Below are 16,853 nucleotides of genomic sequence, written 5' to 3'. Positions count from 1 at the left end.
CAGCAATTGAAAGATCATTGGAGAGAGTCTGAACTGCAGCACGGGCAGCAATTGAAAGATCATTGGAGAGAGTCTGAACTGCAGCACGGGCAGCAATTGAAAGATCATTGGAGAGAGTCTGAACTGCAGCACGGGCAGCAATTGAAAGATCATTGGAGAGAGTCTGAACTGCAGCACGGGCAGCAATTGAAAGATCATTGGAGAGAGTCTGAACTGCAGCACGGGCAGCAATTGAAAGATCATTGGAGAGAGTTTGAACTGCGGCACGGGCAGCAATTGAAAGATCATTGGAGAGAATCTGAAAAGCAGCACGGCCAGCTATTGCACTGTTTAAATATGCACGCATCCCAAATAAAAGCAAGAAATCAAACTATTTTATCAATCCACTAATATATAGATCAATCAAATAAACCATATATAGTGTTACTTTATTAAACCATCCAAGATAGAAAGGATCGTTTTATTGTTAAGGAGTTTTAGACACAGGTAGGAGCCCAAACCGTCCTTCAGTACAAAACTAGATACCAGGTTTGCAACCCTAGAGCTGCTTGTAAATGTTATGCGATGTATAGCTGTATTGTATGTGTACGTGCCCACAGTAGGTTCACTTGTGCAGTTTACTACAACACGTGCCTAAATGCCTAGCGGTTTATAAGGTTCTTCTATGTGATAGAAGAAAAAAAAACCGCCAGCAGATTACACACTGCGCAATGAAGTGACCGGTAGCATTGCATACGAGAAAAAAAACAAGTAACAAAAACACCACTTCTATATTTAAAAAAAAACAAACAAACAAAAAAAAAAAAAACCTTCTCTTTAAAAGCCAATTGTATAACGCATAAGCCGAACTGAGCACTTAACAAAAAGAACTCGTTTTTCGGAACACATTGAACCCTACAGAGCCCGTGTGTTTCTCAGGAATGCCCGTGTGGAATGCGCTCATCTCTCCTGGTTAGTTCATCGCTTTGAATTCCCTATAAAAGCCTCTGCACGAGGCTCAGCGAGTATCATCCTGGTTGCGTCATGGCTTCTTTCTGGAGCGGGGTTGTGCTGGTGCTTTGCTGGGTGCCTCTAGTGGTACCAGAGGGAGGTATAGTAATGGGTCTCGTTGTACATTTACTGCTTGGAAACAAAGAAGCACTTTCTAGCGTATAGCTATTTCATACAGTACATTGCTGCATCTGTATTGTGTATTGATTGGTATGGATGATAGTGGTGAGTCGCAGTGTTTAGCTGGTTTTGTAACTGATATACACACACTGATCAGTGCTGATCACTTATTGGCAATGCTGACTCCTGCATTTATTAATTAGCTCTTAATTTTCGATGTTTTACCTAGACTCTTGTATTCTCATTTTATTAATTGAAGTAACACTTGTTATGTCATTCGTGCATCTCAAGCACAATGAGAAACGCGTTTAGTACAGCTGACACTTGTTTTGTGTTTAGTTTTATTGTTGTTAAACTAATGGCCTAGCCTTAATTTGATTTACAAGCAGAATATACAAACTAGATGGCGGCATGTTTTAATAAGACAAACATTAAAGCTGTAATGAGAACTTAGTTATGTGGGACACCATTACCATCGTTCTGCGTGACCTTTTATCCGTGTTAATACGGACGACTCGCTTCTGCTTTGAAACGAAGAAAATTAGATTTAGAATTTTAAAGTTTAGTTTTTTCACAAACTCCGTAAATTTAATTCTAGCTGTTAGCACGTTTCTTAGCTGTGATTGATACTCGAATGGCTCATCAATTCAGTTAAGGGAGAGGAGAAACGTCGGCGGAAAACCCCGACAATCAAATACTACGATGTATGAGCTGTATATTCATAATGGATCTTTCAGGTTTGTACTCTAGGATGTCTTGGACTTGGGGGTCTTTACCTGTCTGTAAAACTCCTTAAATCCCACCCAGTTCTGTCCTGGATACTTGTAACAGTAAAGTAAAACTATGGGGTTTATTTGATCTAAACATTGGTGGCTCAATGTTTTAAATCAGTAAATTGATTTCTTGCTTTTCCTTTGGGATGTGTAACTATTTGAATCGCAGTGCTGAGAGGTTGTGGCTATCTGGCTTTCAATTGCTGCCCGTTCTGCAGTTCAGAGTCTCATAAGAACAAAGCTTACAAACAAGAGGCCATTCAGCCCATCTTGCTCGTTTGGTTGTTGGTAGCATATTAATCCCAGAAAATCAAACGGTTTCTTGAAGGATCCCAGGGGGTGTGCTCAATTATCTGTGTAAAAAGTGCCTTCTGTTCTGAATGCCCTTTGTCAAACTTCCATTGTATTTTTTTTTGGGTTGAAAGTCCCTTGGGTTTCTACCTTTTGAATTCTGAATGCTTGAATCAGGTCGCTGAGTAGTCGTCTTTGTTCAAGACTGAACAGATTCAATTCTTTTAGCCTGTCTGCATATGACATGCCTCTTAAACCTAGAATAATTCCGGTCGCTCTTTCTAGAGCAGCAATCTTTTGTAGCGAGGTGACCAGAACTGAAATGATATTCCAGATGAGGTCTTCCTAATGCATTGTCTAGCTGCAGTAGCACCATGTGATGTGCTGGACAGGTACCCACACAGTATATAACTGAACATCCTGAATCAATGTGCAAAATAGGGTAAATCCATGTTAATTTGAGGTAGGACTAAAACCTGTCTGTATGATTAATCCCTACTGACATGAATTGTTGACATGTGTGAAATGTTTCATTCTCTCCCCTGTAGCTGGGACTGTAGCCTGTGGTGTGGACTCTGTCAGTGTGAGGGTGTTGCTGAACATTGGGCAGGCTCTACCTCTGGACCCCAAAGGTTTTCTATTGGGAAGCTGCTCTCCGTCCACCAGCAGCTATAACACTGTGCAGTTCCAATCAGGGCTGCTTGACTGCAGCTTTATACGCATGGTAAGTGGCATCTAAAGCAAGCCTCATTTCTTTTAGTACTAGTTCCAGCTCAGGCCCCCATTCAATTACATTCAACATATAGCTACAAGTTCTGTGGAGTCATTTGGGATATTGCAGATCACAGGGAAACTACATTTATACAAAGGGTAATACAAATATATGGACCACTGCAGCTGTACCCATAATGCTCTGGGAGTGTCCACTTTGGCTGTTTGTGCTTCTCTGGCTCCCACTGCATAGGAAATGTAATGTTGGCTTTAATGAGGGGAATAATGGGATTGTGCTTTTAAACTTTAATCTGCTGCTTTGCCCAGGTTACTACCAATGTCACCAGTTACATGAATGTTTTGAAGTACCAGCCCACCCAGAATGGCTTCTACCAGACTCCATTCACTCAGGCTATTGTGTGCACCTACACCAAGTGAGTACTGTGGAGCTGTCTTCTCTGCTTGTAGGTCTTGAACCCTTTGCTGCCCCCTCTTGACGAGTGACTGGTGCCACTGCATGCTGATTTGGGTTTTTTTGAGCCAGTAAGGAGCTGTAGTGTGAGCAGCATGTAGGGGAAACCTGATTTAAAATGACCTAATGAGTGGTTTTTACTGTGGGGCTAATCATGTTAGTTTAATAACAATTTGAATAATGAATATAGTTCAAATTAATGTGATCAACTTGAATGAATACCATATGGCCATTATCATGTTGGATCACTGACTGAACAGACAATCTGTTAAATATTCATTCACGTTAAGACCTGATCATAGTAATTTTAATGACATGTATAAGATTGAGGAATTACAATGAACATACAAAACACCTCAACCACAACAAGGTAGGTTAAAATATTGTAAATTTTATAGATAATACTAATGGTACAGAAAGGAAACTTAAATCCTCACAAGGTAATGATTCACATGCATATCAATGCAGCACCAGTAAACTCCATCATTGGATGTAGATGCTTCTATATCTAGAGTTTCTCTAACATGATTAAACTACAGTACAAGTAGAACCCTAACATTCCATGTAGTTCAGTACTTCATTCTAACAGTACAGTCACTCCTGTCTCTCAGAGGCTGCACGACTCTGCTAGCAAGTGATGACATTGCTCTGCTGGCAGTTCCCTCAGCTATGCAGACAGTGGCCCTCCGTTTAAATGCTCACAGGCAAATAACTATTAAACAAGCATCTATTCAAATACAAAACTTGCTCAATTTCAATTCTTCTAGCAACATCACTGCTAAGGCTGGACTTCAGTTGTTTAACAATTACAAGCTTACTTTCAAATAAGCACTTCATGAGTTAAGCAGCTTAGTTACTTTAACAAGGTTCAAACTCTGAGGTTTCAGACGCACAATTTAAGAATTACTCTGTTGTAATTGCACTAGTTCTACAAGGAAAAAGTAAGGAAATTATATTCTTCAGTTCCTTGAAGACCCCAAAAGTCTGCAGACAAGTCTTCAGTTGTAGTTAGTCTTTGTTTCCACAAATCTTCAAACCCAAGTTGGGCTCTTTCTCTTCAAAACCCAAGTAGGGGTTTCGCACATCCTGTGGTGTTCTTGAATGCTTCACCTCCAAGGCAGACAGTCTCGTTCTGCTGTGATTACAAACTAGGAGCAGAAGCTTGTGCCCTAGCTGGGAATGGTTCTTTGACGTGTACACAAACTGACTTGCAGATGTCTCTTTCATTGATGTTCATTTATTGCAGGGTACTGTATCTTCTTGCAGTCAAGCGGTATAAAGCTTAGTGCTGTCTTATGGTGCCATGTTTTTAGACCAGAAATAAATTCAAAATTGTTGCTGCAAATTGCCTGTTCTTGTAGTTCTTTGCAAAAGTCCTGTACATTCCTCCCCACAACTGACTCTGCATGGGATGACCCCAACTTCCTTCTGCTGTCTCCAGCCCTTTGTTTCCACCATAAATTCTGATTGGATGCTTAAATGTGACCCTGTCCACTGGCCTGTGGGCCCCCCCCCCCCTTGTGTAAGGTGATTTCAGCAGCTGCTCCAGTCAATAGTTCAAATGCGGTATTGCATATTGTGTGCTTAAAATTGAATCCAACAGATTAGTTCAGGTATGTCCTTATATCAAATTATTAGTCGGGCAATTGTGCCTACATTATCCACTGACTTCTCCTGCATTCAAGGAGCTGTTGCAATTGCTGTTAACCTCTATAGCGTTGGTGCTCCCAGTAGGTTTAGTTCAGTTTTATAAAGACTTGTCTCTGTTTTCTGCTGAATGCAAACTGTCTTTGCTGCTTTAACCAAAGCTTCTACCCTTATCTTCTCCAGACCTGCTGGCTGGACTCCTCCAGTGTATAACCCTGCACTTGGGGATGCTTCTGGGTTTGGGAAGCTGGAGTTTACCATGGGGATTATGAATGGTGAGTTTGCTGTCCTACAATGTACCCTTGGTCTATTTGTTTAGAAAGGTGTCCAGTGCAACACTAACCTGGCAGGGGCAGCAGCCTGTGCTGCTCATTGGGTCACTTCCTCCAGTCAAGTAGAAAATATTTATGCAATTCCTTTGGTGTTGCTCTGTCCTGGCTAGTGAGCCGAGTTGGGTGGGTTGCTGTTCTCATGCTTCCCTCCTTTGTCAGATGGATTCTCGGCTCCACGCACTTCCAGTCTGTTCTTCCTGGGGTCCCCCATCTTCATTGCAGCTGCAGTGAAGCAGCAATTCCACATGCCACTGATGGTCTACATAGAAGAGTGTGTTGCTGCCAGCACTCCAGAGCTGAGCCCTTCAAGCCAGACCTACCCGCTCATCGCCAACCATGGGTAGATATTCATTCTGCTTTATTGGAAATGCAGAGTTTAAATCTGCATGTTTAGCACTTGGGAGCACAGCAGTCCTGCTTGCAAACTGTCATCCCTTAAGGGTCCAGTGTGCTTGTGCACTTGTCCTTTTAATGCTACCTTGGTCTTGGACCCATAGTTCCCCAGTCCTGACGAGTGCTTCCTCCTGTTCAGTGCTCTCGTTTCTCCCTGCAGATGCTTTGTAGATGGCCAGGCTGCTAACTCCAGGTTTCTGCCCCGAGTCCAGACCTCTGAGATACGTCTGGTTGTCCAGGCCTTCAAGTTTACCCAACTGAACACAGATGTGAGTATCTGATGGGTTAATGTGGATTGTATTGGAGGGCACAGGGCAGCTAGTAACATGTGTATAATTCAGAGGTTCAAGAGCAGTAACATTGAGCTTTTCCTAGGTCTATATCCACTGCCGGTTGCTGGCCTGGGACCCTGCCCAGCTCAATGACCCGACAAAGAAAGCTTGTTCATTCAACCAAAGAACCAGGAGGTAAGGACTGGACCCTGCTGAGGCTGCTTTTTGTACAAGGGGAGTGCAGGGCTGTGAGCTCCAGTTAACCAACACCACAGGGGCCCAGGACTAACAATCTGCACAGCAGTTCTGACCTTGCAATTGTGTGGCGCATTTAATTGAAATGGCGCTTCACTTTCCCAAGAACTGGGATAACAAGGTGTGTGTGCAAGTCCCTAGGGAAGCACTTTTGTGCTGGAGTCCTAAACCAATCTGGGTATATTATGGAACAGTCTGTGCATGCATAGTTCACTCCTGCATTTCTACATGTTCATGTAGTGGGTGCAAGTCATAGGGGGACGACTTCATTGTTCCGCTCTATCCAGTAGCAGTCTATTGCAGTGTCTTTAGGTTCTGTGTCTTGCTCTTGTGTTCTAGGTGGGAGCTCCTGGATAACCCTGGTCAGAGCTCTGTGTGCAGCTGCTGCACTTCCTCCTGCAATATGAGGAAGAGGAGGCACACTGGTAGTAATACTGCTGTTTCTATATACTGTAGCTGTGGGGGTTTCATTTGAGTGACATTAAAATTGTATCGCAGCCAAAGGATCCTTAATTGGGGGTGCAGCACCTCAATATTGATTACCAAAGAACACCTCCTCTAACCTGAGGCTGCTTTCTCTCTTGCTGGTACTCTGCTTGATGCCTGTCGGCCACAAAGTAGTCTTGCTGCTTGGCTTGATTCAACCTGCCCCTGTTGTAGTGACTCTGGTACTGCATGAGGCATTGTTGTGTAGCAGGTCCCGTTTCTAACCAGGCTCCCTTTCTCCTGAGCAGCTGAAGAGGGGCTGAGACGCACTGCAGTGCTGGGACCCCTGAGGATCCTTCCTGATGAGCTGTCTGCTGACAACCAGGAAATCTACCAGAGGAGCCCTGCTCTGTCACTGGAGGGTGAGTACAGCCTGCAGTTTCCAATCCAGTGTACACGTGGCTTGCATGTATAAAAACAGCCCTGACTTCATGTCTACAGTAAAAGTTCCCTTGTAATGTTAAATTCAACGTTACACCACTGCTGCCAAAGCCTTCAAATCCACAGCATAGAACTACAATTATACCACAAAGCTATGACCTGAAGTTTAAATGGTTTAGTATTGGAACACAGGGACTGCCCACCCTAAGCATGCCTCCCTGCAAGTCCTAAAGTAATGGACTCCTATTAAAGCTGCTCCTGGGCACTGTGGAGACCATACCTGTGCTGGGAACCCTTTCTGTTGCTAACTCCTGCTATCTCCTCTCCCAGAACCCCAGCAGGCTTTGGCCTGGCTGCCTGTCCTGGCTGCTCCACTGCTCCTGATGGCTCTCCTGGGAGCCCTGTCTATGGGTTACTGCATGTGGCGTCATCCAGACTGCTCCAAGTCTAGCAGTGAGCTCCTTGTTCCTGCCCCCAACTGATGAAATGCATGGTTTCCAGTAGCTTGCCAGCACAATTCTGCTAGTTTTTTTTGTATGTGGAATTAAAACCTCTGTACGAAGAACCCCTCTGGTCTGTCTCTGACTTCTGTAGCTTCTAGAAATTAGTGTGTAGGTGTTTGACTCCCTTGAAGAAATCTTTGGCCTGGAGAACTGAGTAACATGATTGGTACATAGTGTCTGAAACCCTTACAAAAACAATATACAGCAGTTTATTTTGTGTTCTTACAACTTGTATAGTTGGGTAAAATAGTTTGGACAATCACTAAACTAGGTTTATGAAACTTGTCAAACTACAGTTAACTTCTTATTGGATAACATTTAGTTTCTGCAAGCATCAGTCAGTTTTGCCCCATTTCCCTATTAAACGTAGAAGACAAGATTTTCTTCAGCATTATTGCTCAGAGATTGTCAACCTACCTATTAAAGAACTGCTTCAGTGACACTTCAGTACAAAAAGTGGGCATTCTAGGATGCCTCAAACACATTAGTGTCATCTGGGAACAAATTTCCTCAGCTAAAAAGGAGGGGAAGGAGCTTCATCTGACATTCCTCAATTTGGCTAATGCATATGGTTCGGTGCCACATGAACTTCTTTGAGCAGCATTTGTTTTTTTATTTTTGTGTACTAATGCCCATTTTGCAAAAGCTGGTTGGAAATTTGCAATTTACATTTTTCAACTTCAGAATTCAGCACAATATGGCAATGCCTAGAAGCTGGAATAATGCAGGATGTGCCATTTCTCCACTGGCTTTTACCGTGGCAATGGAAGTAATTATTAGGGCATCAAAATGGGTAGTGAGAGGAGAGCACTTCGCTTCTAGAATGCGACTACCTCCAATTCGAGCATACATGGATGACAACCAGTAGCCTGCACTAATCTGTTATTGGGCAAATTTACCAATGAGAATGCAATTCAAGCCCACTAAATCAAGGAGCATCCCTATAATAAAAGGTAAAGTATTAGATAAAATGCTATATTAATGGTGAGGCAATACCAACAGTGTCTGAGAAGCCAGTGAAAAGTCTTGGGGGATGGTACAACTGTGATTTAAAGGGCACAGTTTGTGTGGGAGAAGTTAGACAGCAAGCAGTGGAAGGGTTGAAGAGAATAGACAGCAGCACTTTACCTGGCAAACTGAAACGCTGGTGCTTTCAGTCTGGTCTACTGCCAAGACTGCTGTGGCCACTGACTCTGTACAAGGTTTCCTTGACAACAATAGAGTTCCACACTGCCTCAGCAGAATGGGACTTTATGGTAAAGGAATACTGCAGCTACCAGTCTCGGCATTAACTAAGGAGTTTAAGTGCGCCAAAGAAAGCTGTGTAAGATGCAAAGGCTGCCCTTTGAATTGGTGATATCATGGGGCAAGTACAGTATGGAAGAGAAGGTCTTGGTCTCAGTTCAGTTCCTCCTACTTGGCACAAGGCAACCCCAGATCAACAGAGCAAGCTGGCAGTCAATGAAGTGCAAAAGCAGGAGGAGAGGATCAGGTGTGTAAAGGTCATTTCCCAAGCCAAGTAGGGAGAATGGATGAGAAGGAAAAGTGTGGAACAGTGCAAGATCTATGGACAATGGAACAGAGCAGGATCAATTTCCTCATCACATCAACATATGATGTTCTCCCATCACCACAGAACCTAACCTCTGGTTGGGTGAGGATCTTTCATGTCCTTTGTGCTCATCACCTGCAACATTAAGGCACATTTTGACAGGATGTAAGGTGGGTCTTAGCAAAGGACGGTTTACTCAGAGATGTTGGGTTCAGTGGCCAAGAGTTGCGTCACACAGTGAAGAACTTATCTGAAGCAGCAGAAAGGAGCAGAACCTGGCTGTGGTTGAGACAGAAAGATTCTATATGGGGATCTCAAGCCCAATAAAAAGAAAGCAGCATTGATGTGCAGGTAACTAAGCTGGGCTGAGCTGAGTGGGGGATGGAGGGGGGTGATGCTAGGACACCAGAATCAGTGTTGAGCCCTATTGAGGTGTTGTGGGCTAGTCGATGAAACACAGAGGACAGAAGGAGCCCACTTGAAGACCCCAGAGATGTACCCTACTTAGCTCAATCCAGACAGGTTGTCATGCTGATGCGCTGGGGAGATCGCACTGTGGTTGATCCCTGGAGCCTGCATCGCAGACATTGCGTGTGCTGATGCACTGGGAATGCAAATATGTTGATCCCTGGAGCCAGCATTACACTTCAGCCGTCAACACCAAGCAGAAGGATATCTACATCATCAGATGGAAAGATGGATGCAGATGGATCACATTAGTTTACTGTAAAGCTACGTTTAAGTTGGTGCTTATCTTGGCGAGAGCCGAGTTCAAATCAGCATGAAGTTTAACATCTACTCTCATGTTATCGTGAGAAGTGTTGAATTTAAATCAAGGCAAGTAATGTTAAAACTTTACAATGCATTAGTAAGACCTCATCTAGAATATTGTGTTCAGTTCACCTTGCTACAAAAATGATATAGCTGCTCTAGAAAGAGTGCAAAGAAGAGCGACCAGAATTATTCCTGGCTCAAAAGGCTTACAATATGCAGACCGGCTAAAATAATTGAATCTGTTCAGTCTTGAACAAAGAAGACTATGACCTGATTCAAGCATTCAAAATTCTAAAAGATATTGACAGTGTCGACCCAAGGGGATCAGGGGTCACAAATGGTGATTAGATAAAGGAGCATTAAGAACACAAAATAGGAGACACTTTTTTTATACAGAGAATTGTGGGATTGTGAAACCAACTCCCCAGTAATGTTGTTGAAGCTGACGTCCTAGGATCCTTCAAGAAGCTACTTGATGAGATTCTGGGATCAATAAGCTACTAACAACCAAACGAGCAAGATGGGCTGAATGGCCTCCTCTTGTTTGTAAACTATACTGTGTTCTTATGTTCTTATTGAAGACCTGCCATGAGTTTCTCTACGCTGCTTGCTTGGTTTCTGCTTGCTATCACTACAGTGATTGAATTCAAGTAGAAGGACTTTATTCATACAGCTTGGACCAAAAGCTTTGCATCACCCTCTCAGAATGAACTAATATTGCTTCATAAAGTGAAATGAAAGCTGCTGAACAATGTTACATTAACATATTGAATTACACACCGCTTTGTAGTTTCCCATATACTGAACAAAAAACTGACACAAATTGAGCAATGTGACATTTCAAAATCTAACATGAAGTAGTTTATTACTATTATGACTTCCGGTAGACTTTTGTGATATAATTTTGTAATTTCTTTGATTACATGATGTTAAATAAAATGCCTGAATTATATTCTTCTTCTTTTTTTTTATTACATCTCACTCCTAAAATTCTAGGTGACGCAAAACTTTTGGCCACAGCTGTAGAGTCATAGTAAAAGATATACAGTCATGGGAATCTTTGATAATTGTAATCTTGTAAGATGATGGAGAGAGTCCAGTTACACAGAAAAGGAGGTCTGGTTGCAGTTAATGAAGATTTGGGATATGATGTTTCCAGTCCGATGCTGTGATGTTGGGTTTTATTGGTTATTGAATTGTAACAATACAAAACCAGAAAGGAATGATGATGGAGGGCTGGCACCAATTTTGATATTTTGATATGATATCGCTAATTTTCATATCCCGTTATCGGGGGATTAAAAAATTTGACGGATGCTCGCAGAGACATACTTTTTATTGTTAATACTGATAAAGATACAAACGCAGTATTTTCAAGTTTATTTATATTACGATACAACAAACCCTAAACATGCGCAGGTGATGTGTCGAGTTTGCTGTCCGAAGATAATCACGTCTACTTAAGAAATTAATATACTATATATCAAACGAATCTACAATATTTTATTTAATAAGCAACTACTGTACTCCCAGGGTTAGTACAAAAATATAATAAATCGATGTATGTTTTACTTATATGTGTTTGGACACTTAATATACTTGTTTGTGAACACAATCACCCACAGAACTGTATGATAGTTTTTCTACAAGTCTGTACTTAGTATGTGTGTTTTATAATATGCATACCTGTCAGCACTGAGCTTTCAAAATAAGAGAGACTGCAAGGGGAAGTTAAGCACCCACCTTTAAATGAATTCAAACAGCTTTTACAAACAAGATATTTTATTTATCATCAATACACACTTTCCAGCTCCAACTCCAGCTACAAAGCCAGCCACTGAACACACACCCATTGCAGCTCCCAGAAGAGACCACACTTTGACTGGAGCTGCAAGAGAAGAAATAAATGTTAGTGGAATACAATAGGATTACACCAAAGTGAAAACACACCACGTAAAGTTCATTTTACGGGAACTGCAATTGTGTTCACATTATGCATATTACCACTTGTAGGCATAAAGCAAAGGGATCCATCACTCTTCAGCTCAAATTGAAGTTATGGGCAGATGCTACAGCATCTATATTATTTTAATATCCAAGTCATACCCAATGCAAGCCACATGATGACCACAAGGGCACCCAAGCCAGGCTGGACTCCAGGTGCAGGATTATTAAGGTACAAGAACTGTACTACCTTGGTGTCATTGACCAGATAGTGACAGGCAACTCTCAGCCTGGAAAGAGGAGATGGGTTAGTAGAGTTTCAGGCTCAATCATAAAGATGCTCAATTTGTGATGCAGTCCTTACCGGTAAGATGTGAACAGCACTTCACTCTCATAAGTCAGGAGGTTGTTGTCAAACTGGAAGAGAAATCAAAAGACTCAGTTGCAATGAACATGCAGATTTAGTACAGAACTGAGTATCAAGTCGCTGACTAGCTAATATGGTACTCAGGATCACCCCCAGCTGCATACTAACTTAGAACCAATTGCAATTTTTCACAGTTTCAAAATATGTTTTGATTATGAATAGGTCAGCTTCATAATTGTTAAAACATTTTGGGACTTTTCATATTTGTTCCAGTTAGTACAGTACCACAAATCTGTCTACAGAAACTGCTAGACTAATTTAGTATTGGTTTAGTAACCCCTAGAGGGCAACAATAGTTATTTTGGGCTTGAATATGCAGCTGGTGACTCTTGAGTTGCAATTGGTATTAACTCATGTGCTAGTTTAGTACCGTCCTCCGTACTAACCACAAGATCATCCCCAGTTAATACACATAGGTGTTGTCTAATACATGGCTCTGAAAGCAAAGAAGCATTTTAGAGGCAAGCTTTAAAATGAGAAGGATTTAAGGAGATGAACTTTTACATTCCTTGTAATATCCACCATCAGCGCCCACAGGAATTTTTACAGTGATAGCTGGGGACCAACATCCAGTTTATAGTTTCTATTCTCAGTTGTTGCAGGGTCAAGCTTGCGGCCATCAACTCCCATTTGAACAACAAGGGTAGTAATTTGTGGTGTAGAAACAAGAGGTAGAACACGGGGAACATTCCATGTGATCATCTCTTCTGTGAAGGCTCTTCCATCTGACAAAGAAAAGGACACCATAGACTTGGTATAAAAAAAAATCATACTTAAACCTATAACTGTTCTTGAGCACTGTTCCCCTCCAGAAGCTTACTCACCAGTAGGACATGTAACTGCAGTGTCCACCATCATGACCATCCAGCTTTGCTTATAAAAGGTGGTTGATCTTAGCACAGCCATTGGTACAGTTTGGATCTGTTAGAGGTGAGGGGACTTTCACTATAACAAAAGCAAGACTGTAGTCACTGTCACAGTTTGTATATACTGTACTAGAGATCAATGAAGCCTCGACTACTTACCACCTGAGGCTGGCTTTCTGTGGAGTTGTATGCAGCTCTAACCAGAATTCGAGTTGGTGTAGTGTTTATAGCATAGCCATTTGTCATGGCCTGAGCAACAGTCATAGCCTGCTTTCTATTTGCTGGGAGACGGAACACAATTTTCCAGATGCAAAGTGTGACAGGCAGAGAATTGTCATAGATTTGGTTTATCGCAAAACTACTAGCCTTTTTATCACTACTAACCAGTAGGTGGCAGTGCAGTTAGTCACTGGGTCTAAGATAATCGGGGAACTAGAACCTTTGAATTTGATAGATTTATTTTGTATTGAAGAGGATTCTGTGTTGACTAGTGAATGGAGATGGTGAATTGTTCTGAAATTAAACACAATGAAATTAAATAGAATGAATGCTATAAATGAATGTTTATGTTCTGTAAAAGAAAAATAATAAAAATGAATGAAAAGATGTATTTTTGTAAATGCTACTGCATTTGTGATTAGTAAAGACTCCAGCTGAAGAATAGAAAGCATTACTGTCTCAGTTTCTTTATTAACAGTAATCTGTGATGGGCAAGGCTATCCCCAGACCCGTAACAAAAGCCAGTACCTTAAATGGCACACAATTCCAATACAGCAGCCATCTTGGGAGACAGGTTAAAGTTAAGGGGTCGTTAGATTTTGCTTCCACTAGATGAGACAGTACAGTAGACCTCAGTAGGCAAGACCAAGGGGATGTGAATGAATCAAAATGCAAAGTTACATGATTTTACCTCAGGGTATGCAAGGGACCAATTAGGATCATCTTGAACAATGTTTGGCTTAATAAGTGGCACACCTCTTCTCACTGAAAACTGAAGAGAATTGAGATCAGTCAGGAATGAAGCATTTCTGTAGTGACAATTAAAATAAATAAATAGTCACACAACTCAATTATACTGGAGAGCATTATCGCATCCGGACAGCCCTTACCTTCATGTAGTTTCTTTCACACAGAATTTCCCTCTCCGCCCATGCTCTGAACATAGGAGGAACCTGAAGTCATAAAACTGTTTGAGTAGACATTGATTTCTGTCAGCTTGTAGGTCATTCTGGAAACAAAGGCTAAAGTTAGTCCCAGCATGTCACCATTAGAAACAAGTTTACAAGAAATAAAATGAAGACTTACTGTGTTCTGAGCAAAGCAGCTCAGCACAGAAGCAAGGAACTTGGCATTTCCCAAGAAGTCAACAGTTAAGCTGTATCCACACTGCGTGGCCAGTCTGGGAGAGAGGGGCACAAGCGCCCCCTTATTGTCTATGGAAATAAAAGCAGATGGGCTTTTAAGAAACTGTACACGTCATAAAGAATGGTGGAGATGATAAAGTTAACACCACCAGCGTCCCGTTCCATCTACTTCTTGCAATTTTGTAACAATGAGTTATATCAGTAGAAATAGACGCTCATTAGGAACAGTAAATTTAAGGAAAATTATTTCTATTTCTGGGCACTCGGTGAACAAATCTGAGGAAGGTTGGAGCAGTACAGGTTTAGTATTTAGTGTGATCAGCAACATGCTTTTAAAGCCAACGCAAGAGCCTTTCCTACCCTGAATTCTGCAAAAACAAAGCCTGGTTGATGCGATACAGCGCAGGAGTGCTCTGTACTTTATTCAGGTTATTACATTACGAATCAACAGGCTTTGTACATCAGAAGCTTTCAATTCAAGAAAAATTATCACTCAGTCACATTGATGCAAAAATATTTTCCCACAAAAGATTTCTCCAACATCATCATCACAAAACCCTCCCTTGACATTCTGTCCTCCCTGAGCCTGCAGAAGACAATGATACTTGAAAAACACACAACCTGCAAACAAAGGACAGTGTCAAGCAAACTAATGGGGAGGATAGGAGTGTTGGAAAAGGGACGGAGTTGAGGAGGCAGAAATACTGAATTACGAAGATGTAGGCTTTAACGGTAATGGGGGCTAAGTGAAGAGAATCCCTTCCAAGGACGATGGAGGCTACAATCCCTTGCTCATTAAATCAGAATGGGATGTATTTGGTTTTTGAGTGCAGAAAGTTGTAAATGTTTTCCATTCGGTGGTAAATGATGACTTGGTCGCTGGGGCTAAGACGTTGCCATGTAGAGGCAAGCAGATTGCAGAAGGTTGGAGAGTGCTGTATTTAGTTGAACAGCAGATGTCAGTGTTGCAGAGTTTGATGAGGGTTGAGGTGGCAGTTGGAGCTGAACAAATATATGTTGATTCTGGAAACAAAGGCAGAGAGATGAGATGCAGACCATCCTATGAGTTAGTTAATATGGGATCGATCAGCGGTCTGCTACCATCATGTCTGCTTGGAATGGAAAAGGTGAACTCACATTCAGAGATTTGGGTTTCACAACTCCAGTCATCACATTAAGAGATTCACAACTCCAGTCAGTCTCCTAATAGTGGAACTCCTTAATTCATAAATCAAGACAGATTTCTCGTACCATGTCTCTCATGTATTAATGCTTGTGGTATCTGAGAGTATGAGCAGACATATGACTAAATTGCTGAGGAAGTATATATATATATATTAATATATATATATATATATATATATAATTGTAAAGGTTCCAACGTTGGAGGAAAGCTGGAGTGTTGGAAGCTCTGGAGGAGAGCAGGTGCAGATTTGAACAGTAAACTAAAGCAATTTTTGCATAATGCAATAGTGAGCAGGTCTGAAGATGGAGCAGAGATCTGCTGTAGTGATTAACAGTTGAGCCGAGATCTACTGAATAGGCAGAGATCTGAGGGAGTAAATGATGGAATGCTGTCAGTAGTGTGCAGTGTCTTGCTATAGAGAGCAGAGAACTGCTGAATGCAGTGGAAATTGGTATTTGAGAGTTAAGGCGGTTTTAGATGATGTCAGAGATGGGGCTGCCTTTGGGCAGAGATGAAGAATGCATAGATCTGATGCTGCTGCAGAACCTGAGAGGATGAAGAATGCATTACTCTGAGGCTGCTGCAAAACCAATTGATTTGATCAGGAGCAGTCCATGAGTGTAATGTCTATTGTGGTGTAGGAGGACGCTTTGACTGAAGTGTTCATAGTCGTAGCACATGGTTTCTGTATCTGTCTGGCAGCTCATATTGAAAGAAATGGACTTTGAAAGTTGCAGGAATGGCCTGAAGCAGGGAAGCTGGAAATTAATGTGACGGTTGATTCTTAGCATCTCAGAAAGTCGAGTGCCTTGATGAAGTTAGGGGCAACTGAACTAAGGAAGTGCAAATCACGTGGAACAAGTATTTTTTCCGCCTGCAGGAACGGGGCTTCATGCAGGGAAGTTGGAAACTACCTAAGAATCGATGGATTTCGAGCATCTCCGAAAGTGATTGGTCGATTGCTTCATGACCAGGTCTAAAGGGGAGTGGTTGGGCTTGGATTTAAGAATGCACGTTAATACATGTAGCAAAAAAGGTTGAGGCCTGAGTGGGATAGGGAATCCCTCACTGTTGCAATGATCGCCGGCGCAGGAGCCAGAAGATTGCAGTAGTG

General features: G+C 41.9%; 1 protein-coding gene and 1 long non-coding RNA gene across 2 annotated transcripts; one reads left to right on the top strand and one right to left on the bottom strand.

Moving 5' to 3' along the window:
- The first annotated feature begins 1,023 nt into the window (after positions 1-1,023).
- LOC121311914 (zona pellucida sperm-binding protein 3-like) lies at positions 1,024-7,605 on the top strand. The gene is made up of 10 exons (XM_041244030.1): positions 1,024-1,090; positions 2,723-2,898; positions 3,213-3,319; positions 5,188-5,279; positions 5,496-5,676; positions 5,890-5,998; positions 6,105-6,196; positions 6,596-6,681; positions 6,991-7,104; positions 7,454-7,605. The coding sequence occupies exons 1-10, from the start codon at positions 1,024-1,026 to the stop codon at positions 7,603-7,605; spliced, it is 1,176 nt and encodes a 391-aa protein (XP_041099964.1).
- Positions 7,606-12,275: 4,670 nt separating this feature from the next.
- Positions 12,276-14,005, bottom strand: LOC121311915. Its single transcript, XR_005949596.1, has 3 exons — positions 13,349-14,005; positions 13,148-13,268; positions 12,276-13,048 (listed from the first exon to the last, which is right to left on the bottom strand). It is a non-coding gene; the product is annotated as an uncharacterized LOC121311915 (long non-coding RNA).
- Positions 14,006-16,853: the final 2,848 nt, after the last annotated feature.

This window comes from Polyodon spathula, unplaced genomic scaffold (genome assembly GCF_017654505.1).
Source record: "Polyodon spathula isolate WHYD16114869_AA unplaced genomic scaffold, ASM1765450v1 scaffolds_3356, whole genome shotgun sequence".
NCBI classification, from domain to species: domain Eukaryota; kingdom Metazoa; phylum Chordata; class Actinopteri; order Acipenseriformes; family Polyodontidae; genus Polyodon; species Polyodon spathula.
This window is presented reverse-complemented; position numbering and strand designations above follow the sequence as displayed.